The 27,020-nt window shown below is 47.1% G+C and overlaps 11 protein-coding genes across 13 annotated transcripts, besides 1 other annotated feature; 3 read left to right on the plus strand and 8 right to left on the minus strand.

The window, feature by feature from the left end:
- Positions 1–289, minus strand: TSTA_037710 (uncharacterized protein; the record flags this gene model as incomplete). The annotated part of the gene is made up of 1 exon (XM_002480942.1): positions 1–289. A coding segment is annotated over one exon (289 nt), but the record flags the coding sequence as incomplete, so codon positions are not given.
- Positions 290–1,180: 891 nt separating this feature from the next.
- On the plus strand, positions 1,181–4,060 carry TSTA_037720 (uncharacterized protein; the record flags this gene model as incomplete). Its single annotated transcript, XM_002480943.1, has 6 exons — positions 1,181–1,514; positions 1,595–1,915; positions 2,089–2,300; positions 2,368–2,685; positions 2,766–3,185; positions 3,247–4,060. The coding sequence occupies 5 exons, from the start codon at positions 1,181–1,183 to the stop codon at positions 3,063–3,065; spliced, it is 1,485 nt and encodes a 494-aa protein (XP_002480988.1). The 3' UTR covers positions 3,066–3,185; positions 3,247–4,060.
- Positions 4,061–4,199: 139 nt separating this feature from the next.
- TSTA_037730 (uncharacterized protein) lies at positions 4,200–7,338 on the minus strand (the record flags this gene model as incomplete). The annotated part of the gene is made up of 3 exons (XM_002480944.1): positions 4,200–4,281; positions 4,337–7,217; positions 7,278–7,338. The coding sequence occupies 2 exons, from the start codon at positions 7,336–7,338 to the stop codon at positions 4,606–4,608; spliced, it is 2,673 nt and encodes an 890-aa protein (XP_002480989.1). The 3' UTR covers positions 4,200–4,281; positions 4,337–4,605.
- Positions 7,339–8,063: 725 nt separating this feature from the next.
- On the minus strand, positions 8,064–9,199 carry TSTA_037740 (uncharacterized protein; the record flags this gene model as incomplete). Its single annotated transcript, XM_002480945.1, has 2 exons — positions 8,064–8,170; positions 8,281–9,199. 2 exons carry the CDS (start codon positions 9,197–9,199, stop codon positions 8,064–8,066), a joined length of 1,026 nt encoding a protein of 341 aa, XP_002480990.1.
- A 768-nt stretch (positions 9,200–9,967) lies between these two features.
- Positions 9,968–12,477, minus strand: TSTA_037750 (VPS9 domain protein, putative). The gene is made up of 2 exons (XM_002480946.1): positions 12,259–12,477; positions 9,968–12,190 (listed from the first exon to the last, which is right to left on the minus strand). Exons 1-2 carry the CDS (start codon positions 12,456–12,458, stop codon positions 10,348–10,350), a joined length of 2,043 nt encoding a protein of 680 aa, XP_002480991.1. The 5' UTR covers positions 12,459–12,477; the 3' UTR covers positions 9,968–10,347.
- Positions 12,478–12,919: 442 nt separating this feature from the next.
- Positions 12,920–12,949: a microsatellite.
- On the plus strand, positions 12,922–16,509 carry TSTA_037760 (RING finger protein). The gene is made up of 3 exons (XM_002480947.1): positions 12,922–15,284; positions 15,350–15,625; positions 15,681–16,509. Exons 1-3 carry the CDS (start codon positions 13,191–13,193, stop codon positions 15,783–15,785), a joined length of 2,475 nt encoding a protein of 824 aa, XP_002480992.1. The 5' UTR covers positions 12,922–13,190; the 3' UTR covers positions 15,786–16,509.
- On the minus strand, positions 15,688–17,108 carry TSTA_037770 (uncharacterized protein). The gene is made up of 2 exons (XM_002480948.1): positions 16,607–17,108; positions 15,688–16,553 (listed from the first exon to the last, which is right to left on the minus strand). The coding sequence occupies exons 1-2, from the start codon at positions 16,995–16,997 to the stop codon at positions 16,255–16,257; spliced, it is 690 nt and encodes a 229-aa protein (XP_002480993.1). The 5' UTR covers positions 16,998–17,108; the 3' UTR covers positions 15,688–16,254.
- Positions 17,109–17,389: 281 nt separating this feature from the next.
- Positions 17,390–19,585, plus strand: TSTA_037780 (thiamine biosynthesis protein (Thi-4), putative; the record flags this gene model as incomplete). Its single annotated transcript, XM_002480949.1, has 9 exons — positions 17,390–17,439; positions 17,504–17,685; positions 17,735–17,817; positions 17,870–18,423; positions 18,487–18,637; positions 18,704–18,769; positions 18,826–18,934; positions 18,996–19,220; positions 19,294–19,585. The coding sequence occupies 9 exons, from the start codon at positions 17,390–17,392 to the stop codon at positions 19,413–19,415; spliced, it is 1,542 nt and encodes a 513-aa protein (XP_002480994.1). The 3' UTR covers positions 19,416–19,585.
- Positions 19,586–19,598: 13 nt separating this feature from the next.
- On the minus strand, positions 19,599–22,184 carry TSTA_037790 (nuclear protein export protein Yrb2, putative). Of its 2 annotated transcripts, none has more exons than XM_002480951.1 (5): positions 21,726–22,184; positions 20,995–21,652; positions 20,396–20,939; positions 20,010–20,341; positions 19,599–19,948 (listed from the first exon to the last, which is right to left on the minus strand). In XM_002480951.1, exons 2-5 carry the CDS (start codon positions 21,553–21,555, stop codon positions 19,883–19,885), a joined length of 1,503 nt encoding a protein of 500 aa, XP_002480996.1. In that variant the 5' UTR covers positions 21,556–21,652; positions 21,726–22,184; the 3' UTR covers positions 19,599–19,882. The 2 variants fall into 2 exon arrangements, with proteins under 2 accessions (XP_002480996.1, XP_002480995.1); XM_002480950.1 differs by having other exon boundaries at positions 21,731–21,871.
- A 228-nt stretch (positions 22,185–22,412) lies between these two features.
- TSTA_037800 (Yip1 domain protein) lies at positions 22,413–23,865 on the minus strand. Of its 2 annotated transcripts, XM_002480952.1 has the most exons (5): positions 23,750–23,766; positions 23,598–23,673; positions 23,081–23,537; positions 22,874–23,026; positions 22,413–22,814 (listed from the first exon to the last, which is right to left on the minus strand). In XM_002480952.1, exons 2-5 carry the CDS (start codon positions 23,665–23,667, stop codon positions 22,565–22,567), a joined length of 930 nt encoding a protein of 309 aa, XP_002480997.1. In that variant the 5' UTR covers positions 23,668–23,673; positions 23,750–23,766; the 3' UTR covers positions 22,413–22,564. The 2 variants fall into 2 exon arrangements, with proteins under 2 accessions (XP_002480997.1, XP_002480998.1); XM_002480953.1 differs by having other exon boundaries at positions 23,598–23,865.
- Positions 23,866–23,982: 117 nt separating this feature from the next.
- TSTA_037810 (pentatricopeptide repeat protein) lies at positions 23,983–26,507 on the minus strand (the record flags this gene model as incomplete). The annotated part of the gene is made up of 2 exons (XM_002480954.1): positions 23,983–25,822; positions 25,890–26,507. The coding sequence occupies 2 exons, from the start codon at positions 26,505–26,507 to the stop codon at positions 24,167–24,169; spliced, it is 2,274 nt and encodes a 757-aa protein (XP_002480999.1). The 3' UTR covers positions 23,983–24,166.
- Between the last annotated feature and the right edge of the window lie 513 nt (positions 26,508–27,020).

A 27,020-nucleotide genomic window follows, 5' to 3' on the forward strand; every position in this document is an offset into this window, starting at 1 on the left:
AAGGGGAAGGGGAAGGGGACAGGGCAGGTAGAATGGAGGTCGTCGAGATACCGCTGATATAGGCGCTAAAATGTCGTTGGGCTACTGAGGCGAGGTCATCGCTTAGAGCGGTGAGGGCTCTCAGTAGGTGAGGGGCCAGGCCGGTGGTTTGGCTGCGGTGTTTATCGAGGAATGCAGCTATAGGGCTGAAGATCTTCTGTCCTTCAGAAGCTCTTGTCGTGGCTGCGGACGTGGATTCCAGTAGGGCTGTCTGTAGAGGGCCATCTGTACCAGGGCCTTTACGCGCCATAGTGTTGCCGGACGCGTTGAGACGCGTCAAAGGCCGCACTTCTGGTGGCTAGGTGGTAGAGAGGGGTGAGGAGTTTGGGCCTCTGACTGTTTGATATAAACAATTGTAGGGAATTCGTCTATCTGTGGGGTGCTTGTGACCGAAGTCGTGTGACGGTCAGTAATGAGGTTATTCGCAGAGTTCGGTTTACGTAGTCACATGCTAGGGTTACCTAGGGGGGTTCGTGATTCTGTCACATGATCACGACAATACATCTTGTTTGCATATAGCCTCACATTCCTAGCTTTTTCTTTCTTTCTCCATGTTTGGTATTCTTGTACTTAGCTTCCAATATGACTATTGAATGAGCCCTTACAGTACGGGGGATCTCTTCTATCTTAGTTTTGTTACCTTACGTTTCAGTTATTGTCCATACTTCGTTACATTACCACTCACTACGCTCCACTATATTATTGGTCGGAACCTGTGCGAGGTTCAATTATCCTAACCTATCACGACGCACCGCTGTTAGAACTAAGGTGGATCCAGGTCCGTGACAACGACGCTGGACGCTGACATTTCTCTCGAGAGGGTTATGGGTCATCATATTTAATCCGGTTTCGTAGTCACTGAGACACTAAGATAGCACTTACAGTTGCATCTGAATTGTCCTTCGATGCTTTGCACAGTATAACTGTTGGTTTAGCTACGTCCTGATAACACGAAGCACAGGATTACCGATTACGCAGTAAGGCTATTCCAAAGAGCCCATGAGCCTGATAATATTGATATTATTCGAATATTATGACTGCTTCTCAAAAAGGGAGGAGAAGGATGAGGCTTTCGCACTTTCCTCAAACGCAATCCTCTACACTATAGATTACCTCAACTGCAAATGGGCAACCTTTCCATATGGCGAATCTGTCACCATTTTCGAATTTCAGCCAAGGCAATTCCTCCACGTTTACCTCTCCCTTTGGGTTTGCTCGTGAAATACATTTAGCTATGGGCCCCTGTCAGTTTCAAGGGAATAATGGATTTCGATGCACGTGCCCCTCTGGAGAGTGTACCCTCTTCTCAGATGACCCCAGGAGGCCCATCTTCTGTGAGAATTGTGGGCATGTGATGGATGTTCACCGTGATTATGATAAGCGTCACCTACCACTGCCGATGAGCTTTTCTGTCTGCATCAAGTCACTGACAGACATCCTGAAGGCCGCAGCCCTGTTCTCGAGTGTACTCCTAGGTCACTAATCACAAACCCTTACAGTACGTATTTCACCATTGAACGCGTGATGCAATGTTCTTGTTGACTGGTATCCGCAGAGATACCGACGATGGTATCTCCTCGAGAACGGCTGGTAAATGGCATCATCGATCAAGCTGAGAAGTATCGGTTGATCCTCGTAAGGGGAACACCTGACTGTGGAAAGATGAATCTTGTCGCAAATGAGTTGTTAACACGCCGCTCTGGGGAGATTCCCGTACATATCATGACTGGCTGGGACGAGCGACAAGTGGACAAGGCAGAAGGTTGGAACGAGTACCTAATGCAAGAGACAGTGATTAAAGGACGTGATTGGCCCACATCCTGTGCCTATCTTTGCTCGATGAAGCTCAGGAGCCTTACTGGGATACCACTCTATGGTCTGTTTTTTTCAAAGCAATAATTCCATTCAACGCCGCCGAAAGCCCCTGCGTTATACTGTTTGCGTCGTACGGATTACCTGGCCGCGGCAACGCAGGGTTTTACGAAGAGAAATATTTCAAAACACCCATGAATTTTGGACCTAGCTAACTAATCTCAATGCGCGCCGAAGAATCCTTCGACGAAGAAACAACAGACTTTAATGATCAGAATGGCTTAGGTCTCCTGCTCGAGGCCGAGGAGGCAAGTGACGTTATGAAGAAGTATACTGACGCAGTCGGGCCCCCTTCCCTATCAAAGGACTTGATGGATGAGCTGTTCCTCATTAGCAATGGACATGTCGGATGCCTCACCGCCCTCATGGGAGTTTTCAGACGAGCAGTAGTAAGTATTCTAAGTAATGTGCAGTCAAATAAACCTAGGCATTGAGCCTGGCTTTAATTTTATATAGGAGCTTGAATATCAGAGACGCCATGATCCCCAATTTGAGCTTGGCACGGTTCGCGAAAGCATATTCAGTCACCCGAGCAGATTATTTCGCTATCTGAATGACACCCCCTTCATAAGAGGTATGCCAAACGCCGACATTCTCCAGCACCAGGACGTAGCAAAGGTATTTAAGCGAACAGTCGCTTGTGATGAGATCAGTGCGGATGACTTTGAGAATGCTGCGGAAATCCAGACACTGGAGATGATTTGGCGAAATGGTTGGCTACATGCCAGGAAGATACGGAGTTCGCTATACATTTCCCAGCAGCATCCATCGTTGGTAAGTATGCATTTTAGTTTGTTTTACGTTTATTACTGAGAATACTTGGTTCTAGGTTCTGTTCATATATGCTACGTGAGACGCCCCTTACAGGCGTAATCCACTATACAACGGCATTAGAGCTCGCTATAGGTGCTATTCGAGGCATCATCATTCCTCGACATCTTTCAGATCCTCCACGCTCAGCGTCAGGCGGGAGTCTCCCATTAGAGGATCAATACCAAAAGGAATTTTACCGCTCCTTTTATACTCTGCTAGATGGCCGAGTGCTAATCTCTCCTGAGTATGTCGCCAAGAGAGGAAAGGGGGGTGGCACGATTGACTTTCTTCTCTCAACCAAGAAATGGGGCTTTGAGTTATTAGAAATCGCAAAAAAATAGCAGAACACATGGAGAGGTTTGCACCTGGTGGTGCATATTATGGTATGATAAAATCAGATGTTATGCAAGATTACATTGTGCTAGACTTTTCAACCTCAAAACCGAGAAAATCACATCCAGGTATTTCCCAGACCCATCTCCCACTCTTGCTGTGAACAGTCTTGTCTAACGACATCTCCAGAATACTATGGCCACCTGTACCATGCTGTATTTTCTAATGATTACCAAGATATTAGTATTCTTGACGCTTCAGATCTCCAGGTAATTACTTCATTGAGCTTGTCAGAGAACTCAAATCCACTGGCATGATTTTCTTATTATTCAGTTCTAGAAAAGCCGTGCAATTTCAAAAGCAGCCAGCTCAGTCAAGGAGCTGCAAGGACAGCAGGGTCTGTGCCAATTTTAGTCCGAACCAGACGTTAAGAACCAAAAGATAAGGCTCAACTTGAAGGCGTTGAGTACCAGATCCCTCTGCATAGATCGTAGTATTGTTTCCGAGGTAGATATCTCTGGGTCCAAGGGAGATGCTTATAGTCCTTAAGGTCCAATTTGCTGTTGCAAAAGTGCTGTGTAGCTCCCGAGTCAAGGATTAGCCGAGTGCCTTGTCAACAACCCGACGCAGGCGGGAAATTCCTGGCAAGACTGGAATGAATAGAAAGAAAGATAAAAAGAATTTAGAAAATTAAAAACAATAAACATACAACAGCTGGGATTCGCTGGTGGTCACCCACCCAACTACTAACCAGCCGGCGTATGGCTTAAATACGGCTGAGCGGACGGGAAGCCCTGTTTTCCACACCCTATGGTCGTATGTACTAAGTTAACAGAAAAAGGTGATCCATATGCTATCTGGATATAGCGTTGATGATATTCACTTGAATCAATTGCGTCTTATTGGTGACCATCGAGATTATCCAAGTTGTCAACACCCTAGGCCGATCCCTAGTTGCTGTAAGCTATAAGCATAGTAGCCAGCCCGCTCACGATTCCCATCACAATTTTATTGAACAAATTGGCTGAGAGGATTCATCAAAGTCTCAGTCAGAGACTCGTAGATGATGTGTCTAGCAACCTCGAGTTCATCCATCACAGGTTGTCACCGTTGAAGTCTTATAGGAAAGACAGCTCACTAGCCGAGCAGATTCTTGGGCAATATAGTCATATTGGCTGTCAACGGCAGATCCGTAGGCGGGCCGCTATGTGCAAACAATATCTCCTTTGATAAGTCAGAAAATTGTGGCGGTAAGTCAAGGGCACACGCAAAGACTAACAATTTGCAAAGATCTCCTGCAGCCAATCCTCTCATCTTTCTTTGTAGCCATAAGATAGCCCGAGGCCGTACAGCTTCTCCGCAGTCATATCTGTCCACTATAGCAACCAATTTGCAGAGCTGCATAGGTGTAGGCTGTGGAGGATAATTTGATCGACGATGGATCACTCCTTCCCTAACAAAAAGTCTAGAAAGAGTTCAAATCCTGGAAAGGACGTTCGGAAGTCTCAAATGTGGTTGATTCAGAGTACCGGGTGAGGAGCTGTGATACTAACTGCTTAGGGGCCTACCGTAGGCCTTCAGTATTCGTAATGTCTTGGATATTGAGCTTTCGAGTTGCCCAATATAATCAGCGTCATGATTGTCTTCCAGTGCTGCAACTATAGCATCTTCCACGTCTTCTTCAGAAAATTCGATCCCATCATCCATTCCATAGTCACTTATTGGTTGGCATCTTTTCGTTCCACACGTCAAATCGAGAAGGGAACACCATTCACGAAAGTACAATGACTTTGTTATTGTCCTGTGCAGAAGTCTTACACTCAGTGTAACTTCCCATCGTATAGAGATCCATTCATCCTCATCCTTCGCAAGAGAACCCTTTTCAATAAAGTGATTGTGGCTTTGCGCGACCTTAAGTTTCCTTGCTCTTCTCTGTCGTTCTTGGATCAACGTGCGCTGTTCCTGCAAGTTCTCCCAATCTCCGTCTAAATTTACCCTCGGAACAAAGTTCAAATCATCATCGTTCCGTCCGTAGGTGTGGTTTACCGGCCGTTCCTCTAACGAAACTTCGGATTCAATTAATGTTGAGCTTGCGGAAATGGAGGGCTGCTCCGAGAAGTTATCTGTCGTACTGTGCGAACTTGGCAAGCTCGTTCGCTCGATCATATACAAAGGCATTTCTGATGGCCAGTCAGGGTTTCTCGCAGGCCGTTCGGTAGCTGTGGCTCCTCTTTCATCCGGTTGGGTGACGCCTGCATAATAAAATCCTACCTGTATCTTGGTACTCCGGCACCGTGAAGCTGCAAGGAGTACACCATATAGAATCATCTCTCCATTCCCCGACAGATAAGGAGGCGTATTCCATTTCAAGGCCAACATGTTCATCACTGCCGTGACTAGACCTTGGCTACATGCTACGTAGAAAAGAAGATTGGTAGAAACAAGGCCATCCATTTCCCAGCCGCGGGAAATACTGGGTGTGTTCTGGTAGTACGTAGATGCAGCTTCAGGTGCATGTCGATTCGTTGTCAAGGCCGTTATTAGATCATGTTGGGGAGACCCTCGCAAGGGTAGCTGTACGTTGGGCACTGCGATATCACAGCGGATGAAGTAATTCTTTGCGCTATCAATGGCATATCGGAGAAGTTTCAGGTTTTCTAAATCTTCTATAAGCTGCCCGGCGTCGAACGGTGCACCTGGACCACCCAGCTTTCTGGTTGCTCTTTGCAGGTAGTCGTGCAAAGACGTCTTCACCAAGTCTCGGGCTTCATCAATAGTGAACGATAGGCATCCCACCGACGATTCATCACAGAGGAAATCCCGCACAGACTGATGCATAAGCTGAACGATTGAAGATGCACCGTATTGGTATCTGCGAGATTCCTCGGCCGAAAGGCCAGGATTGTAGACTTCGATGAAAGGTCCACAAGTGCTGTAAATCTTGCGCCAGAATTCGTCGTACGATCGAATTGGGGTCCGCTTCGCCCATATTTCTTCCATGGTCGAGGGAATGACACAGTCTTTCAGAACTGCTACAGCCTCCCAAAGTTCTTCGAGTGTGACACCGCTGATCTCGCCTGCTGCACATATCCACATCAATATCCTGCGGATATCTTGAATTCTATCTGCACTTTTTCGATCCGTCATCTCATTCACAATTTGTTTGTAATACTCTTTTAACTCTTGTGGGGTGTGAGTGACAGATCGACTCAACTCCTCCAATGAACAATTTGGGTCGGAAACGACATGCCGCGTCAATTTGTCGAGAACTAGTTTTGCCCATAGGATCGAACCCTGCGCCTTAGATGCGAGATGTATTCTCATCTTTTTTATGGTCTGCGTTTCCCGTTCCAAAGCATGTGTGATGGACTTGTATCTTGGCTGTCGCATTCTGGTCGCATGTCTTGGGATGCTTCGAGTGCGAAAAACAAGCTCACTTGACCGAGTCATAAAATCCAGTTTGTGAATCTCCTCGCATAACAACTTCAGGCCTATGTCAATGATACTTGCGATGTCGCCTTGGTTCTCGTCTTCCATAACGATTGTCGGTAAACCGAAGATATGTTGCTCAATTTTGACAGCGTTTCGACTCAGCACGATGAATTTCGCTCTTGAGAAGGCCGCTGCATCAGTGAGCCTCTTGATCAACGCCAGGATCTCCACGCCCTCGGCCTCATCAACAGCGTCAACAACGCAAAGAACCGGCCTGGAGCCTCGACAAACGTCAACTAAGATGCTCTCGAGAACTTCAGTCGACCACACGACGCTTCGTGGGCTCATCTCCCGATAGGCCTCCACATAATGAGGGAAAACCTCCGGGCATTGGTGGAGGAAGTGATAGAGTATAGAGCGTAGAAAGGATTCGTGTTGAATGTAGCGACCGCCTCTGCGACGGTGGTAGAACCAGTCTCCAATTAACGGCAGAGAACCTTGTGACTTTTGTGGCTCTGATTGCTCTAGTAGCCTACTTCGAATAGATTTTGCGAGAACGGACTTTCCACTCCCCGGCTTTCCTCGAATCCAAAGGATGCCAGCAGTTTGCCGACAAAATTCATGATAAACTGGATGCTCCCATATCCAAGAGTTCGTTTCCGCTGCTGCTGGAGATACTTGTGCCCTCCGAGCATCGAGTTCATCGAACCACATAGAGGCAAGACAGTCTAGCAAAATATCAGCTACCACTGGTACAGTTCACCACTGTTAAAGCGAAGGATGCATACCCTTGTATTCAGTATCATCTTCAATGAATAGACAGGGCGGGGATTTTTTAATTTCGCCCATCTGGGATAATTCTCCCCCGAGTATTATGGAAACCTTGTTCCCAACCCGGCTCCGAAGTGAGTCAAGAAGCCTAATCAATAATCTGCAATCGGACTGGTCGATTAGTTCCAAGTTGTCAATGCTTATAAGTAGCTGCCCAGTACAGTATTGAGACAGGATATATTCAATCATCGGGATGATATGTTCAACTGGAGGGAGTCCTGCACATAATGTCTCAGTAAGGAACCTCGGCATATCCTGGGGTCGCAATTCTGTGATATATCGTTGAAAAAACCGAACCTTGTCTTGAGGATAATAGTTCAGTATCTCTATGAATAAAGACTCCATAATGGAATCGACTCGGCTATGCTCAGCATAATTCCCAATTCGTTCCTGCTTCAATACATCGTCGATTGCTCTAGACCTTACGTTCTGCGGTCGGTCCACGAGCCAACAGCAATTCACATAGAATATGTCGCGACCTGTTTCACTCTGAACGTATGATGCCAGGCAAGCAGCGATCGGACAAGTCAGGGACTCCCACGATCGTGTTCCCGCAGATGTCCGCCTCTCCAGGAAGCCTTTCATCCACTTTTTAGATGCCGTTAGACCGTCCCAATGGCGTGTTGTTCGAACCAGCAATATATCTCTCAGTTCGTGAAACCAGACATGAAAGCCTACGGTGTGCACAAATCCCAGAATTTCGGGATCTGACATCGCATCACGACAGACCCTATATACACTCATCATGGAGTATAATTGACCTCGAGAGTCGATACTTTCGATGGCTTCTGGGATCCTCGAATATAGCCGATCATGGCCATGGCCTGTAGCTGATAATGCACCAATGCTCCTGTCCGTGTTTATTGCACCTTTGGGAGCACTTTTGTGGATTCGTTCGGTAATTTCTGTAATAAAGTTGTATTAGCCATGATAAAACTATACAAAATTTGGTAGGCATACTCCCTGGTAAGATCCGATACAAGATGGCTTTTGCGTAAGCTGCTGCCATGGCCGCAGCATATGGCTGCCATTCCTTGTTCTTATGTTCATCTCCATAGTCACATACACCTCGAATGACCCCTACGGCGATCTGTGTCATGACGCCAGCGGCCTCCATCTCCAAACCGATCACGTTATATTTGTCTCGCAGCTCATTCCTTTTCTCAGCGGTCTTTACTACTTTCTCGCCAGATCCAATTGGCCCGTACCACACACGCACGCGTTTCGAGTCTGGTCGCCGTTCCCGCTCGGCAACGCGCTCGACTCCGTCTTCGTCAACTGTGTAGAGTTGGTCTCGGTCTTGTCCCAGATCAAGAAATGTGCCACTTTCATGTCTTTTGTCTTGGATATCCTTGTAGAATTCCAAGACAATGTCTGTGTCATCTGGTGACTGAATCTTAATGTTGCCAATGGCCGACATGACAATACTTTCCGTCTTAGGCAGATCATAGCCGCAATTCAATAACTGAAATCCATCTTTTGTCTCTTTCCCCAGATCATAGGGAATGACTCCTGCACTTTCGCCGTCTGGAAATCCAACAAGAACATCACCGAGACGGATGTCATATGGAGGACTTTGAGCAAGATTCGGAAGCCCGGCTGCAACACCAACTAATAGCCCAAACTGTATATTTGGGAAGAAGGTTTTGACTTGGCTGGCGAGAGCAGCTGCTGAGCCTGTACCGTATTGTTTGCCTGGTAAGGTGGCGATGATCACATTATGGCCGTTGATATCGCCGGCGTGGAAGAGGTAGTCGTAGCCATAACTCCATGGAAACTGGCCCTCGTGGTAATTGTCTAACGAATGCAAGGCCGCTCTTGCTTCTATCTCTATCGGCGCGATCCACGCGACCGTATAGAGACTCGGGTCGAGCGCCATTGAAAAACTGATGGGTTTTCATTCGGGAGTGCGACACAGGTCTAAGTCGTACAAGACGCCTTTGCTGTCGTTGAAACTTCAGCCGCGGGGTCAGAGCAGCACAGCCATGTCTGCACGTATCCGTAGTGCGTGAACTGAGGACTTAGCTAACGAGCTAATTGGTTAGCTAGGTGCCCTTTCTTGCGAGTAAGGCTGAAAGCATTTGTGACTAGATTACACTACTATGTAAACCAAAAAGCGGCTCGCATACTAGATGATTCAGTATGGTAGGAATTAGCTAGTTAAAGGGGATCATCTGAATTCAGGTAATGTTCCAAGAGATATTCAATGAGTACGCTGTGAAGTAGTCACCTCCCCCAAGTTCCAAGGTTAGACACCAAGAAAAATTCGAACCTGGTAAAGGAGAAAAGCCCAACCCCATTCCCTCAGCTCGGGCAGCGTAACCAGACAGATACATGCCTACCATTCCAGTAGTAGATATACAGCAAAGAGAGACAGATATGACCGTGGGTAAAAAAGTACTTACAATCAGCTGTTATGTCTATTCAAGTAATCCCTGGTGAATTTCTTATATCGGATTCTCAAGCCTCCAGGCTAACCATGCATGCATGTTCTACTTCATGCCAGATACAGCCCTATTTCTCCTCATCAACATTTAATAATATACAAACAACTCGAAATCAAAGCTGATCCGCGAACCCAACAAGTTTCTCAATCACACCCTCCCCGTCCGCATCCGTATCAGACAATATCGCCCCAACACTCAAGTAGCTCATTGGCTCGGTGAGTGAACCAGAGTGCTCAGCTTCAGGTCACTGAGCATGTTTCCTAGCATACGCGAAGCTCACTGATCTGGTCAGCGCACTCAGGGCGTGCTCAGTTCTACTCAGTGAGGGAAAGCGGCGAGGAGGTGAGCACAAAAACGGAAAGGGAAAGTCGAGAAGCGTCAAAGGAAATCCGGTACGTAGGTAGATCACAGAAGTGTTATTAGCACGACCAGATATACCCCTACGACAGGCCTTAGAATGCTTCAGATTCCTAACAATAAGCACATAAACAATGACTAAAAACAAGAACTCCACGCAAATGCATCAATCTGTCAAAACACAAATAAAAACAGAAAAGAAACACTATGATAATCAGGTCAATCACTCCCTAGAACCACCGTCAACAAACATAGCCGCGAGCCGTTTATAATCCTGCAACAACTCCGCAACATCCCCAATACGAAGATCCTGCGGATCATCAACTTCAAGGAATCGTTGAATCGGGGGATCTGATTGCGATAATGGCGCTGGTGGAAATGGTACTGTGGATGTTGATGTTGTCAATGGTGAGGATCTTGCATCCGCTAGCCGAGAAGTCGACACCAATCTAGGCCGTTCGGGGAGTATGGTGCCACCGGCTGTGCTTGGGGTAGTGGTTCCTGTAGTAGCAGTTGTAGAGGCGGATGGAGTCTCTGGGGCGTTACGGCCGAATCCTCTGATCATTCCTGGGATGTGGTTGAGAGGGTTGAAAGAATTCCCAAAGTTCTTCATGGATTCTAGTGGTGTTACAGGACTGGAGTTGAAAATGGATGCTCCGGCACTTGGACTCGGTGTAGATGTACTGTTGAGACGTCCTGTCGGGATGGCGCTGGCCCTTTGGTTACTACCAGCTTCACTGCTTCGGGTACTATCAGCGCTCCTATCTCTGGGGGTTCTTCGGCCGTCTCTTCCGCTATACCGTCTATCTTCAGGCATAAGCGTCGATCGCTGCGTATATCCTTCCCTTAATTCTGGAGTTGAAGATTCGTCATTGACCGAATCACCTTCATTCAGCCCCGGTGGATTCGTCACAAGACGTCGTGCTTCATCAAGAGTCTTTGGGACTAGTGGTTGTTCGTTTGCTCCACGATTATTTTGCATCTCCTTAAGTCTTCCAAACAAGAAGTTGAAACTGTTGTCTAGCGTATTGCTGATATTCTTTAATCCTTGATCGGCGGTATTGCGTACAGCATCGTTAGCAGCACCCAAAACCTTTGCAGGTGGTTGGAAAAGATTGCTCAAACGCCGCTGTTGAGCAGCTGGCGCTGAAAGCTGAGTTCGTGGGAATGTACCTGACAGCGTATCTTTGCCTGACCTTGGGGCCCGTACAGAACTAGAAAGCTCCGTTGGAGGAGTCGTTGCTGCGTTCAATAGTCGAGGCTGCCCGTCAGTTGGGGCATCAGTGCTGAGGCTGCTGAGATCTACCGACTCCAGAAAACTGATCGCCGCTTCCAGATTGGTCAAACAATAGGCAGACTCTCCGTTAATTTTGCTAACAGCTCTGAAACGTTGAATGAATAGCAAATTACTGATCACATTTATTCCTTCGGGAGGTGAGGTGATTAACGTATATATCAGAGCAGGTAAGATCTCATCTGCAGAGGACGACGACCCAAGAAGAACGGTCAATGCATCCACAATCGCTTTATGTGCCGAGATCAAATGTTGAAGTTTGCCTAACGGATATCGAGCGTCGTTCATCTTCTCCAAGTCGCTACCAGCTGCTGAAAGTCTTGTATTTGCATCTTTCTCTTTTTCCTCGTTTGCATCAGGTACCTCTATGCCCAAGTCCTTCAATCCCATACCCAAAAGTGATAGGGCAGCCGTCTTGGAGCGTAGCTTCTCATCTCTTACTTCGTCAAGGGAACTTTTGTGGCGCCATATCTTATCGTAGACCTTTTCACAGACTCGTTTCTCGACGGTTTCTTCCAAAGCCAGTTGTTTCAGGGGTAGTTGTTTTCGTGCTTTTCGTCTCTCCGCTATCTCGGAAACGGTCAACATCTGTTGTGTTGAGGCAGAGCTCGATTTGGACGGTGAGCCATCTCGATTGATGCGCGACGCCAGAGTCGAGATGTGCGTAGCAATGTGTGAGTCTGTTCGGATGTAGAAATCCTGAAACAGGGACGATATTCTTTCAATTGAGGGAGGAAGTGTATGTACCCTGGCACTTAAAGACTCGACAAATCTATACCCAAAGCATAACAAAGATTAGCCTGACGAGTACAATTGAAGACGCTTATTATGAGGCTTTACCTATCGCTCAAGCTCGCCAATTCCACTGGAAGCTGAACATCGTCACTTGACGATGTTCCCACCGTGGCCTCACCATTTGCAGCACGCTCCGTCTCGGACTCTAACAAGTCCGGTCTTTCAAAGATATCCGGTCCGCCATCATCACCTGGTCTGGACATCTGCTCGGCATTTTCTGGACGTTCAGTCTCGGGGCCTACCATACCGGAAGTCTCGGTTGTGTGGGAAGCGAGTCAAATATCAGCTCCCTAGCATGATTCAAAGGAGAATCAAGGTGTTCCTGTCAGGCAAGCGTTGAAACTCGTAGCTTACCCTCGTACGTAGCGACTTTATTACGCGGCTGACGCTAACCTTATCTTAGCTCGATCTCGTTGCTCAAAAAGGCAGCTGCCTGGATCTGTATTTACACAATGCAAAGACGTGCGCTAATTTCTTGCAGATAGAGCAGCCAATGAGAAGCAGTACATGACACTGCATAAGCAAAATATGAAACCCGATTTGCATTTGTGAGACCCACTAAATACTGTTTCCGGCAAGTTAGATGGAACAGTGGCATGCGATAAGGCCAGGATTGGCAGAAGAGGCAAACAGGACAAACACCTCCATGGTCTCAGAAGGAACGACGGCGAAGTTGGAAACAGAACAAACGCCCATTAATAATCCGACAACACAACAACAACAACAACAACATCAAAAATACGCCTTGTCTCTCTTTTCAGCTAGTCACAAAGCGAGGATACAACAGTTCATTGTGTAATTTGGATTGTGTTGTCCCCTTTTACGCACCAAGCCGTGCGTGTCCACTGAAATCTGAGCCTCATTAGATGCCTTACCGCCTCCCATGGAGTAGTAGAGCCGGCTTTCCCTCAGTTCAGTTCTAACCACCGCCACTTCTCTGCGGTAGCACCTGCATATCTCTCCTACACGTTGTTACTATGGGACAGACATCGTCCACGCAACGAGATCAACGGCCAGAACACCCCTCGCGAGTTACTACTTCCTCCACTCTCCACAGCAATGGCCACAGCCGTACTGTGAACGCTCAAGAGATGTCGGAACAATCGGTAGGCGGCGGCCACCCCTCTCAGGATGAGGGGCTTGCGGCGAATAATAGAAACAACACTTCCAATATGATGAGAGACGCATCGGCCTCAACGACATCTTACCCAGCTTTCCACGATACGATGATGTCGAACACCTCTTCCAGCTTCTCACATGACCTTCGAACGCTTCCTCAACCCGTCCCACAACAAGATAGCCGTCATCCCTCACGGACCTTATCAAGAAGGCAGTCGACGATGTCTCGATTAGGCACACGGATCCTCCCAAATTCTGTCATACGGGGTTTACTGAATAGCGAAGAAGAAACAGTTGCAGAGGGTCTTGCACACCGAAACGGGCGTTTGATGAGACCTATTCCCAGAACAGAGGTTCTACATAGCCCCAGTCGTTTTTCTCCCTTCACCTCCCTGGGATCTCGTGGTATCAACCGGCGTCGCTCCATACGCGGACCCTATCCCCTTCCACGAGGTGATGCAGCATTAATTCCAGATTCTCCACCCAATCCAACGTATGCGAACCCGGCTATCGACAATGTCACTGCTTCAGATAGAGGGTGGCGTCGCAGCCCACGTCTAAATCGAGTTCGAAATTCACTACCCACGCCCATTTCTCAATTCTTTGGTACCCCGCCGAGTGTGCCAGAACCGGAGGAGATGAGGATTCCACCGCAGCGGCCTTTACGTTCGAGTGTTACAGAGGGTATGGATCAGCTACTGCCCCCTCTGGACCCTATGGACATGCAGATGGATCTAGATGAAACGTCTACATCGGATTTGGCGCAACAGTCTATGACTGATTTGCAACCTCTCTCATCATTACCTCTTCCCAGACCGTCACCAGGTTTAGGACCAGGTCCTATCCGGCGTCTCCCTGGCATTCTACGCACTCGGTCTTCTTCACGGATTCCACGCCGAGACGAGCAGACGCCATTGTCTCGAGTTCTGCAAGTAGCTGCAGCTGCAATCGCAGCCCAACTTGCTGGAAATAATACCCCGACGCTTCCTAACATTCAATCACTTGGCAATGAAGGATTCGACGCATCGCTAGAAAGCCTCTTTCAAAGCCTTCAGCAAGCTACATCCGCTCAAGATAATCAAACTGGTCCTTCAAATGGTCAAAATGCCTCTCAGCCAGGTGCTCCCACTCCATTGAATTTTCTTCGAGTGTTCCGCTTCTCCAATACTGATGGCCCAGGCGGCCGAGCCGGGGGAACCGAACAGATGGACGTAGAGGATGGTGAGGAAGGAACTGAAGGTCGAACCGTCACCTTGGTTGTTGTGGGTGTTAGGTCTGTACCATCCAATGGACCACTCGGCAATCCACAAAATGGCGGTGGAATTGGTCTGGATACTCTTCTCGGTCTGCCACATCTCCCCCCTATCAGAGGCAATGCGTCCCAGGAAGAAGGCAACCTCGACCACCCTATCCGGAATATGGATGGTACTTCAAGAATGCCATCCTCACGCATTGGTAGTGGTGCCAGCTCTTCACAAGATAACATGACTGCTCCTCGATCCCGCCCATCTTCAGGTGTATTCCGAAACCCGTTAGACCCAGCCCTTCCGTCTGGGCTAGCAGACAGCCCTCCAGGACCTTACCCTCCACCTTCCACACCAGCTGAACCAACTATATTCTCTTCAGGGAACTCCACTCCTAGTCGCAGGCCGTCCTCCGCATCGGCTCTGTCTCCAAATATTCTACCTCAAGTCCATGAAGAACCACTCCAGGAATCTAATCAATCTGAGTCATACCCACCAACTGCTGGCAGTGGTGTACGACAGCGACGTCGAAGCGACTCGGAGTTTGCTCGTCACCGGCATCTTGGTTCAGGATCAGCCAGACGCCATGGAGTCGTGGAGCCAGATCAGCCTGCACCATCTGGAGGCCGTACCTGGGTTATATATGTTGTTGGCACCAATCTTTCAGAGAATCATCCAGCTTTCGCGACCCCGAGCTTGTTCACTGATGTAAGTTTACTATTTACCATCCAAGCAATTGGCTAGATTGATTTCAGGCTAATTATTCATTACAGAACCCTACATACGAAGACATGATTCTTCTCTCATCACTTCTGGGACCTGCGAAGCCGCCTGTGGCCACTCAAGCAGACGTTACTTCAGCAGGCGGACTTTTTCACCTTGTTGAATATGCTGGTTCTCTCATTGCAGAGGCCTTGGAGGGTGATCAAACCATCAATCTTGGTGAATCTGAGAGATGTTTGATTTGTCTGAGCGATTACGAGGCTGCAGACGAGGTACGGCAGCTTGCCAAGTGCAAGCACCTTTATCATAAGGAGTGCATTGACCAAGTATGTTAATTTCATGCGACCTTTCTCACAACCAGATTTACTAACATTCCTCTAGTGGTTGACTACTGGACGAAATTCCTGCCCTCTCTGCCGTGGCCAAGGCGTTACCGAGTCTTCGTCTAGCTCGAATCCTATGCCCACTCAGGAAGCATCTGCATAAGATTCCGCCATATCTTTCACAGTATTCTGATTCCGCACTGATGATACAACCTTGTTTTGCGACTTTCATGTACGATTTATCAAATCATCCATTCGGCGGCGTTACGACCATTGCAAGCGAGTTTATTTTCGGCATTACCTGGCATTGTTTCTTTATTTATCTTTGTTTTTCACAGAGACTGGTTTTCGTTCGGATTGATAAGCATACGGGGTCAGGCTGAGATACATTTCTTTTGACGGGGGATATATTTATTTCACCGAGTTTTGTAGTCATAGCTTCTTGACTTTTCTTTCAGTTTTATTTCATTGTCTGTTTTTCTCTTATGATACCACTTGATCTGCTGGCATACACTGGAGATGACACATCAGTGATCGGTGTCCTTGTTTTGTGAGAACATTACCTGAGTTTGACAGCATACATAGTTGACATTGAAGAGTAGATACATGCCGTTATCTTGTAAAAATAGATATTAGGGACTCGGATCATCAGCTAGATCCAGATAGGGACATCTCTTTGGATCAGGATAGAACTTTCCTCCAAGTCTTTCGATGATCTGACACCTTTCATCCATATTAAGCGCATTGTATATGATTCCCCATGGTTCCGTCTCAAATATTGCTTCCATCTCACCTATATGTAAAACCCAAACACCACCATTGGATGGCCATCCTACGTGAAGTACTCCATGTGGTTTCGACGAAGCAGGCCTCCTCGAATAAAGACAATAGAGACGTCGATCCGGGAACCATTTCGCTCCAAGTTGGCGCACTGATTAAACACTCAATAATTTCCCTCGTTCAATTCTGAGTTGATTGACTCACTTTTATTACAAAACACTTCTTCCTCATCACTAGGCTTTATCTCCTCCTCTTTCGACCCAGTCAACCCAAACCGATCAAGACCCAAGAAATCAAACTCAACGCCCAGAGCATGAGGTAAAGTGTACAGGCCACCCTTTCTCGGGTATCCGTATATAGTGGTAGAACCAGGGTCGAAGCCAGTATCGTATCGGACATGTGGGATTTCTGTCTCGTTGATACGGATAGGGCCGTCGTAGTCATGTTCGGAAGATTTGATAGAGTCGGAGAATCGGAATCTTAGGACGTAGTAATAGTGCTCGAAGGAGTAAAATAGACCGCATAGTACAAGGTATGATATGATGAGTTTTGTGAGGATTTTTGTGGCTAGGGACCATTGAGACTGCATTTTCATGGCGATGTCTGTAAAAACATATGATGCCGGAGGTGATTCATTGAGCGAGACCTTTGACTGCTTTCTACCAAGCAGCAGATTTCCACGCGCTATACTACGACCCCTGGACGTGGCGCATCAGTGATTGGTGTTTGCGACTCTTCTTATTTTAGCGAGCGCTTTCGAGTCTGATAGCTTACATATCTCAGTAAGAGTAACCTAGATGGTTAGACAGGCATTACTGTACATCATAAGCGGGTATACCAATCCACACCGGGGACCCGCAGTGAATTATCTCGTTTTCCGGCATCGCTTTGACTCTTAAGTCAGGTTGACAACTGCTTTATCAGATCAATACTCTTCTAAAAGAACCAGAGAATAATCGAGCGAGTAGATATAAGCTGGCGCAAAAAATGCTTCCTAGGGTCCTCGTCATTGCGGGATCTGATAGTTCAGGTGGAGCGTACGTTTTTCATACCACATCATCTCTCATGTTACAACAATCAATATACTAACTAATGAAACAGCGGCCTCGAAGCAGATCAAAGAGTCCTGACAGCCCATGGCGTCTACTCTTTAACAGCCACAACAGGTCTAACAGCACAAAACACGCTGGGTGTGCAGGATATTCATGTTGTCCCTGCAGGATTTGTCAAGAAACAGATCAATGTTGCCTTGGAGGATGTTGGAGCTGATGCTGTTAAGCTTGGTACTATTCTGTCTCCCAATCAAGTGGATAATGATTAATGTGATATCAGGAATGTTATCATCCGCAGAGACGGTTGATGTTATTGCAGAGGAATTGAAGAAACATAATGTCAAGACTATTGTTCTTGATCCGGTATACAAATTTTCACTCTTTTCAAAATACATCCAGATCTAACACAGAAAAGGTAATGATATCAACATCCGGCTCCCAACTCCTCCCCCAAAACGCAATCTCGCACGTCCGCACAAACCTCCTCCCACTAGCCACAGTCCTAACTCCCAACATCCCCGAAGCCAAACTCCTGCTTGAAAACGCAGGTCAGCCAGCAGTCAGCGAACCGGAGAATGTAAATGAAATGATCGAACTTGCCAAAAAAGTTCAGGGTCTCGGATCAAAAACCGTGTTGTTAAAGGGTGGTCATTTACCACTTACAGCAGATCGAGTACGAGCAAATTCGCTCGCAGAGGCGAAGATTGTGGTTGATGTTTTGTATTCCGGAGACGGGGATGAGGTGATGCTAACCGAAACAGAGTATTTGACGTCAAAGAATACACACGGCACCGGATGTTCTCTTGCATCAGCTATAGCGGCCAATCTCGCAAAGGGGAATGACTTGAAAACGTCCGTTCGTTCGGCGATCAAATATGTCGAAGCTGGTATCAAACTCAGTGTTGATATGGGTCAGGGGAGCGGTCCTATTAATCACTTTCACTCCCTATATCATATGCCTTTTGCTCCGTATGCTATATCCCCTGTCCTGCAGGATTTGAGGTGATTGCGTCTAATTCTGACTGTTGGTAGTGGTCAATTTGTGCATTATGTTCTCAATAGGTCGGATATACAACCTATTTGGCACAGATTTACGCATCATCCGTTCGTGGAAGGATTGGGGAATGGGAGTCTCCCCGTAAAGAACTTTAAAGATTATCTCGTGCAGGATTATCTTTACCTAGTACGTTCATATCTGCTCAGTGCGCTCATATTCCATTGATCACGAGGCTCATACATCTCTTTACAGGTCCATTTCGCACGAAGCAATGCTCTCGCTTCCTACAAAGCTCGCACAATGGAATCCATAGCCGCCGTAAGTCACCTCCCCTTCTATCAAGATGAGCATGCATATAGCTAATGCCGTACCAGTCTGCAAGAATAGTCCTACACATCAACACCGAAACAGCCCTCCACATCGACTACTGCTCCAGCTTCGGTCTAACCCGCGAAGAAATGGAAGCAACCCCCGAAAAACAAGGTCCGTCTCTTGCTCCCTTTCCTTCTAGCCATCAATACCTAACTAAGAATCCTGTATAAAGCATGCGTAGCCTATAGCCGCTATATCCTCGACATAGGCCAATCCGAAGACTGGCTAGCACTCCAAATGGCTCTCGCCCCCTGTCTGATCGGCTACGGCGCAATTGCGCGTCGTCTCTATGACGACGATGATCATACCGTGAAGGGGGAAGAGAATAATAGGTATTGGAAGTGGATCGAGAATTATGTGGCGGAGGATTATGTGACTGCTGTTAAGACTGGGTCTGGTAAGTCTTCATTTTCCTCTCCTTTCTTCTCGAGTCAATGGCTACGGGGTGCTGATTTGAGGTTGTTGGATAGTATTATTGGAGGAACATATGCATCAGGTTTCACCGAGTAGAGTGGAAGAGTTGGTGCAGATTTTCAAGAGGGCGACGGAGTTGGAGATTGGGTTTTGGGATATGGGATTGGGGAGTGATTAGAAATTTCCAGGGTTGAAAAGGTTCGTTTATTGATGTTGTCTTCTCCCTATATATGTGCATATCTTTGCACATATCGGATTTCAGGTTTAGATGAATGGAAGAGTCGTCCAGCGTCTACCTAGGTACATACTACACTGCGCCTAGGTAGTACATAGTCATACAAAAGAAAATAATAATATTTATCCAAGAAATCATATTAAACAAAAACTATCCGAAGAAGAATTCTCCAAGAATACTCTCCACCAATGCTTTAGGTATAATTCGCCCATGCAGACAAGACAAGCTCAACGATCCCCCATCAAATCAGATTTAAAAAGAAAAAAAGGGAGGTCTTTTATCTATCATAAAAGTAGACAAAAGAAAACGGAATGAAGAGAAGAGCTGTAGAGGTAGTGAGGATGATAATGATTCTAAGAAGGAGAAAGATTGTAAATCTTCTGTCGATGTGGCTGTCAGGGGCTGTTTGTTCATAAGTCCTTCTGTAGATCGATTATCACATGGTATAATTCTTTCGCCGAGTCTGCATTTCCAACCTATAGATCGAGATGTTAGTGAAAAGACTCCATATGTTGGAGACGGAGGCGGTTGACTTACTCTGAGTAGCAAAGGTACGGTCTTCCCATCTTCCACACTTGCCAGATTCAACTGCTTCCCCTTGGGCTCTGCTCCGTCCACTTCTCCAACCGGCATACCCCTAAAGATAGGCGAATTGAGCATCACACGCAACACTCCATCAGCACGCATGATCATACGTGCAGTCTTCTTCTTCTTCTTTTGGGCATCGTCGACGTCGCCGACCTCAGGAGGTTCTTTGACATTGACCTTGAATGTACCCACGCCTCGCTCTTTCCATTCTTTGTTCGTGAAGTGGAATAGTTTCGCTTTGCAGGAGAAATAGGTCTTTTCCTCTTCTTCGCCGGTCTCGACTGTGTAACTCATTAGTACAATTCTCGGTTTTTTTTAAGGGCATGGATACATACTTTGCTGTTCGAAGAACCGTTCGTCTTCCTTCTCCTTCTCAAAGCCAGCTGGTATCACATTACCCTCTTCTTCCTCTTCCTCCTCGTCTGAATCTCGATCGGCGCCAAATGGTTTCGCCGTCGTTGAACCACCCAAACCTGTTCCAGTAGCTGAAGCAAAGCTGCTTAACTTCGTTGCACTTCCACCGAATCCTCCACTGCCAAACCCACTTCCGAACCCAGAGCTTCCCAGGGATGCAAATCCAGAAGTGCCCGTGGTGGCAAATGGAGAAGCACTAGAGGTGTTGGAGGTTAGGCTAAAACCACTTCCGGCAGGCTTTTCCGTTGATGTTGTAGTTGCTTTACTGAAAACCGACGCTGTTGAACTTCCCAAAGCACCAAAGGGTGACTGTTCTGACCCTGCGAACGAAGCTAGGCCGGATGAAGCGAATGCCGATGAGGATGTAGTTTGTGGTTTGGCGTCCTCACTTTCTGACGACTTGGCGCCTAATGATGCAAAGGGTGAAACGGCAGAAGTGTTTAAAAAGCTCTTTGGTAGAGATGTCTGCATCGAGAATGTCAGTAAATACCGCATGTCCAGATCATTAAAGACCAATTACCTTCGTAGAAGCTGCTCCCTCAGCAGCGGCCAGTCTATCCTTTGAAGCGTCGCGATGTCTCTTCGTCTCACGCTCTTTCTCATTCTCTTGATTAGCCTTCTCTTCACTTTGCGCGCTTGCGCCATTTTCTTGTAATTGATCCAGACTTCTTTTCTTCTTTGGACTGAGTATGTGCGCCGAGGCATCGTCCTTGTTCCCTGTCGGCTCTGGGGTGGTAGTCCGTTCAATATCGATTTTCGTCCAGTTACCGTCATCGTTTGTATCACGCGACCTCTTTCTGCGATGGCCGCTGTCAGTTTGTTGTTCTGTTGTTCCTTCTTCAGCTTGGAGGTCATCATGAGACCTCTTCTTTAGACGACCCCGATCGGCATTTTCAACGTCATCGTCTGGCACTGAAGGGTTTCCATCAGATGTTATCCGCGTCTCCTGGAGTTTTCTTCGCACTGGGCGCTCGGGTTCCGCAGCATCGTTATCAGAAGCTGTTACTGCGTCTTCCTTGATGAGGTCGATTTCATTGTGAGGTGCAGCGGGGACGTCCTTGTCTTCCGAGGCGGCAGACATCGTATCCAGAGTAGACCGTGACTGACAGCTTGAGCGGAGTGAAAAGCGACCAGAAGTGAAGTCCAGACAAAGCGACGAAATTGTACGGTTTGAATGACTGACCGCGACAGCGTGATAGTATGTTAGATTCAATGGCACGGGGTGAGTGATGGATTGACGCGAGGGCTTACCCTACCAGTTACTGTTGACTTCCCCTCTTCGGGTATCTTACACCGAGAACCTGTGTCGAGAAAGGACAGCGAGAATGAAGAGAAAGGAAAAATAAATGCAGTTGTCGAGTGACAGTTGTTGGACATAGGTACGATCCCTAGAAACTGGCACGAGGAAGCCTACGTAGGATTGAATTTCGTAGAGCAAACAATAGCCAGAAAAATATAATCGCCGATTTCGCTCCTTTTTTCTTTTCTTATTCAAACAAAAAACCGCTGTTTGTATTGGCTCTGAATATGTGTATCCGGGTCCAATTGTGATAATCTTGAATAGGTTACCCCTCGGTGAGTCGCTGGGCGAAAATTACGAGCCGACCGGACGAAATTGAAGGATTGTTTCTTGTCTGGTTGAGTGACTCGGACAGACTCCGAGAAACAATTGCTTTTTTTTTATAATGGAGATTGATCGACGGAGTGACGATTCTTATCTGAATGAAAAAGTGGTGGAAATTCGAGGCGTGTAACGAGTGTGTCGACAGCAGAGAGGAGAGTGATCGGTGTAGTGGTTGTATGTATCACAAAGGTTGGAGCTGGTGGTTTGTTGTTCATGAGTTGTGGTGGTTGATGCGTGACCAACGCTAACTAATATGCCCCACGGCAACGCATGACAACAACAATTTATTCTATGTTTCGAGAAATAGTTTTATTCGGACTACTTATACATGATACATATTATGGACGGGATGAGATACAAACATAAATATGGCAGATAAAGGTCTGTTCAAAGGTCGCATAAGGGTATCTCCTGATGGTGATCAAGAGATTGATACATAGACAGCAAAGCAATTGAAAGCGGTTGCTTAACTGATGAAGCAGAGGCAGCCAATCGAAATATAGAAGACGAGCAATGGGTAGACAGCAATACCAACGCGATTGCGAAGGACCCCTGAGCCACCGAGAATACTGACTCCAGCGGCGAGAGACCACGCAATCAGAACGAGGTAGACTGGGATTCGCACAATCATCGGGAGACCCAATGCACTGAGAAGAGCGGCGATGACCAGAGGGAACAAGGTGTATCCGATGATGCATACAGATTGAAAGAATGAGCTGTATGAAGGCGATTAGATAAAGTCCCTGCCTGTTAAGGACCTGCATATGAGACTTACATATTTCCTCCAAGCAACTTGATCTGCAATGTAACAATGGCCTCGCCGATCCACACGATAGAGAAAACTCCGGAGAAAACGAGAGACGATTGATCGCCATGAGCCCGCATGGAGAGGAACATGCTGAGTAGTAAGCAGAAAATAAGAGGGCCCCTGTAAACACAACTGTCAGTCACTCTTCCTGCGTCAATACGGAGACAGAAATACCATAAATCCCAATCCCGTAACCCTTCACTCATCCCACTCTGAAGCACAACATCCGCATCAGGCCATCTCCCCACCAAACCACGCAGATTCCTTCCAAACCCAGCAGCCGTAGGAGTTGTAGCAGCCTCCCCTCTCTCCGCAGCACCGCCAATACCACCACCACCTCTAACCAGAAGACCACCAAGCAAATACTTGGGCCAGAGAACCTGTCTCATCTTCTCCCATACCGCCAACAGATCGCGAGATAGTGTTTCCCATACCGTCTCGTCGATGGTGTTTTGCGGCGCGCGACGGTCTTCGCCGGGGATAGAGGATGTGAGGTAATTCGAGGAGAAGCCGCCCATACCACCGACGCCTCGCGAGGAAGAGGATGAGCCTGCATTTATGTCTGATTGGATGTTTCCGGTTAAAGGTGTTGTGTCGGATGTATTCAATGGATCGTCGGCTTCGATGGCAGCTTGTAGAATATTAGCCATGATAACTCACTTCGATAATTATAACTATGAGCTAAACGAACCGTCATCCGCATCAATAAGGTCGTTATCAAGAAGATCATCATCGTCGTCAATGTTGATATGGGACGCCATTTTGTTCTGTCGCAGTTATAAGTCGTGTTTCGCCCGCAGGCAACCAGCCAATAGCTGGATCTCAATTCTCGATATTGCTTACAGGGTCAACGTCGATAGCTGGGCTGTCCGTCAGAGTGAAAATTCCGTAAAAAGATCTTTACAGGCGTGGGAGTCAGATAAGAGCTTCCTTGACGGGTTGACCAAATCGTGCATTGGATGTTTGACGGAGAAGCTAGAGTGGCATTTCTGGGCTGTCCCCAGCCATGTAAGACCCGCGCGCTTACGTACTTAGCCGCATCAACACCATAAGTTAACTATCCCCCGGAGAGCATGAAAATGATCATTGATGTATTCACAGATATCTATATATGTGATCGAAATATCCCAGATGCAATCGATCTAACAGATCAACGCCGTGTCATGCATACAATAAATACAAGAGAGAAAATATGGTACAAGGAAGAGATTTACAAGATGCTGATAGATAAATAGTCCTCCATCAGAAGTCATCTCAAGCTCAATCATACGAATAATGATGACTCAACGGACGTAACACCGAACTTTGGACCTTCTTGGCAACTTCTGGATTCGAAAACTTTCTCAATTTGATCGCCAATGGTGCAATCCAGTCGCGATCTGCCTTGGTCATTGTATCGGCATACTGGGTCCCGAGCACCTTGTCCAATAGCTCACGGAACTTGACCATGAATTGAAGCGCAAGGTAGCCGTTGATGGTTTCCGGAGAGTTTGGACTTCCCGTCGAGTAGTATTTCACTGGTGAATCGAGCACTTTCTCCATCGATTCGTAGAGTCGGTTCGCATGTGGCTCGAGGCTGGTAATAACCTTCTTCTGTAGTGACCACCTCATATTACGGCCCATGATCGTTAGATTTGTCGTATTCGGGTCAATATCCTCTAACCCTCTGAGGACAAGGAGCCATTGAGGATTTTCAGTCAGGACAGTCGAAAGCTCAATAAAATTCATTAGTGGTTTAGGATCCGGTAGAGGGAGATGCTCCTGCATGAGGGACAAAAAGCTCTGCGCAATGAGGAGCACATTAGGGTTTGTCCTGTCGCGGAGACAGCAACTCATGGCGATATGAAGTGCCTTTCCGTCCAACCGGCCAGTAGGAACCATTTGTTGACGAATTACGTCGAGAGCAGTTTGACTAGATCGCGAGATTCGAAGTAACCGCAAGTATGCATAGAAGTTGCCTGGATCCGGTTTTATATTGTAACCGTCACGGTCCAGAGTGAAAAGGTTCCAATAGCCTCTGCCTGGAGCTGTGCCTTTGGTCAAAAGTCGGCATACCGTCAAGATAATGTGAAGTACCCTGTTATCCGGCACAAGAAACGAAGGTCCGCCTTCGCTGTTGACTTCTTCTACCGGATCAAAGACATCTTCGAGATCTTCCACAAAGTCTTCCGTATTGCTACTTTCTTCCTTTGCAGATAAAATATCTTCGGACTCCTCCGCGTTACCCACTTGTTCCTCCAAAGGCTGCCAGGACGTATAATTATATTCATTTTCGCGCTCTTCCCGCTTCTTGCTGAGACGTACGGCAGCTTCCCATTTTCCTTGTTTGGAAGCTTTCATTGGCGCATTCTGTGGTTTGGGAACCAGGATGGGAATATCCATTGTTTGCTTGTACAATGCAAGAGCATTGTACGTATTTAGCTCATCCATGGGGTCAATGAGTACCCAAGCCATTATACTAACAAGCTCCCCATCAAGAGCCAGCTCACCCTTTCGCCACTGGTTTATGACATCTGCCCACAATCGCTTCGCATCAAGAATAAGCGTTTCACGTTTTTCCTTTCTAAGCTCCATTTGGTCCGCTGGGATCTCTTTTAACTGGTTATCGCAAGAGTCGAGAAGAGCCTGCAATATCAAACCATAGGTTTGTGCTGTAGGTTTATGGGGTCCAGCTTCTGGAAGATCGCCCACGACATTCCATAATGTTTCCATATCGTGATATGTTCCGCACACCTCGAGCATGGCGTGATAATGATGATGAGTAGGTTCGATATCTGAGTCGGGATCCAATAACTGCCGATAAATCTTGTAGGCGAGCTCAACAGGTTTCACGCCAGATTGGCGAGACTTTCGACAGAGTCCTTTCAGCATGATAGTGTACGTATGGGATGTCGGGGCCCGCGCCCTTTTCTTCATCTGTAAGAAGTTAGAATGCGTTATAGCAAACAGAATGAGACTCGGAAAGTTTGAAGCACGTCCTTACATCATTATAAAATCGAAAAGCCGCTAGAGGCGCGCCTCTGTCAAAACAATAACTGAAAAGCCTGTTCCATGCTGCGGACGTCTCCATTTTCATTGCCTCGGCTCGTCGTAACATTGCAACAGCTAACGGAACTTGGTCTGACTGGAGAAGTATGCCGATCCGAATTCCCAACTCTTTAGGATCCTTCAACCAGTTCAGTTCTCTCGAGACAACGGTCGAGTTGACACCAGCAGGAAGGCTTTTTCCCTTGGCCAATTCCATCAGTTTATCGACATCCTCTTTATCTCCCACGACCTCTCTTCGTTGCTTTCTCTTCAGTTTCCGATTGTAGTTGTTGGATTCTGCCAGGCGCATATTACGAAGCACTGCTCTCATCGGTATACGGGCCTGTTCGGATTCAGGTGGGGCGTCGATTGATGCAAAGTGTTCTCCATTTTCAGCGTCCAAAGATCGTGGCTGTGGAACATAAGACGAATAGTTTCTGCTGATGTTATATGTCGTATGTGATGAAGCGCCGAGTCTCGATCGCCTATCAATTTGTAATCGCTTGCCGAAACGAGCACCAGTACCTAGGTTCCGTATGAACCCATTGCTAGAGCGGAGCATTGCAGCGTGCATATGTGACAGCGCTAGAAATGGTTGCTAATCTATCTTCCTCCAGCAAGAAGACCGAGTAACCTCCGCAAGCTGGGTAAAATGTTCGAAGGCGGTCGGAGGATATCAAGAGCGTTATACACAATTGTATGGCTGAAGGAAGATTAACCAGAGTAAACGTTCGGACAGGGAAGATAGAGAGGATTATGGGTTGGATCAAAGTTGTTGTTGCACGTCTGAGGATTATTCGTTGACGGAGAGAGTGGCAACCAGAAAAAGGGACAAATAGAAACCAGGACCGCACGCGCACAGTCCAGACAGATAGCAAACAAGGAATAGAAAATAAAAATTGCTAATATCAACAGCAAGAACAAGTCTGATGCGAAATAGTGAGACCAGGTGTTTTCACTGAGAGGACAGAGCAGAGGCGTAGCTCTGGTACAAAATACAGAAAATTTCCAAAATGGTAAGAAACTCCGGCTCCTATTATCTGTCGCGCTAAACCCCGTTTGTCAGAACCGTACTACCGCCTGCCGC

This window comes from Talaromyces stipitatus, genomic scaffold, assembly GCF_000003125.1.
Source record: "Talaromyces stipitatus ATCC 10500 scf_1105507295541 genomic scaffold, whole genome shotgun sequence".
In the NCBI taxonomy this organism is placed as follows: domain Eukaryota; kingdom Fungi; phylum Ascomycota; class Eurotiomycetes; order Eurotiales; family Trichocomaceae; genus Talaromyces; species Talaromyces stipitatus.

Excerpts from the sequence above, each read along its gene's own strand:
- TSTA_037770 (XM_002480948.1), bottom strand. The coding sequence starts at position 16,997 with ATGAAAATGCAGTCTCAATGGTCCCTAGCCACAAAAATCCTCACAAAA. Across the intron at positions 16,554-16,606 it reads AGAAGTGTTTTGTAATAAAA|TGCGCCAACTTGGAGCGAAA; the intron begins GTGAGTCAATCA and ends GTGTTTAATCAG.
- TSTA_037750 (XM_002480946.1), bottom strand. The coding sequence starts at position 12,458 with ATGGTAGGCCCCGAGACTGAACGTCCAGAAAATGCCGAGCAGATGTCC. Across the intron at positions 12,191-12,258 it reads TTGGCGAGCTTGAGCGATAG|ATTTGTCGAGTCTTTAAGTG; the intron begins GTAAAGCCTCAT and ends CTTTGGGTATAG.
- TSTA_037800 (XM_002480953.1), bottom strand. The coding sequence starts at position 23,667 with ATGGCGTCCCATATCAACATTGACGACGATGATGATCTTCTTGATAAC. Across the intron at positions 23,538-23,597 it reads CCTTATTGATGCGGATGACG|CTGCCATCGAAGCCGACGAT; the intron begins GTTCGTTTAGCT and ends ATATTCTACAAG. Across the intron at positions 23,027-23,080 it reads TTACGGGATTGGGATTTATG|GGGCCCTCTTATTTTCTGCT; the intron begins GTATTTCTGTCT and ends TTGTGTTTACAG.
- TSTA_037760 (XM_002480947.1), top strand. The coding sequence starts at position 13,191 with ATGGGACAGACATCGTCCACGCAACGAGATCAACGGCCAGAACACCCC. Across the intron at positions 15,285-15,349 it reads CCCCGAGCTTGTTCACTGAT|AACCCTACATACGAAGACAT; the intron begins GTAAGTTTACTA and ends TATTCATTACAG. Across the intron at positions 15,626-15,680 it reads ATAAGGAGTGCATTGACCAA|TGGTTGACTACTGGACGAAA; the intron begins GTATGTTAATTT and ends ACATTCCTCTAG.
- TSTA_037790 (XM_002480951.1), bottom strand. The coding sequence starts at position 21,555 with ATGTCTGCCGCCTCGGAAGACAAGGACGTCCCCGCTGCACCTCACAAT. Across the intron at positions 20,342-20,395 it reads ACGGTTCTTCGAACAGCAAA|TCGAGACCGGCGAAGAAGAG; the intron begins GTATGTATCCAT and ends TGAGTTACACAG. Across the intron at positions 19,949-20,009 it reads CCGTACCTTTGCTACTCAGA|GTTGGAAATGCAGACTCGGC; the intron begins GTAAGTCAACCG and ends CTCGATCTATAG.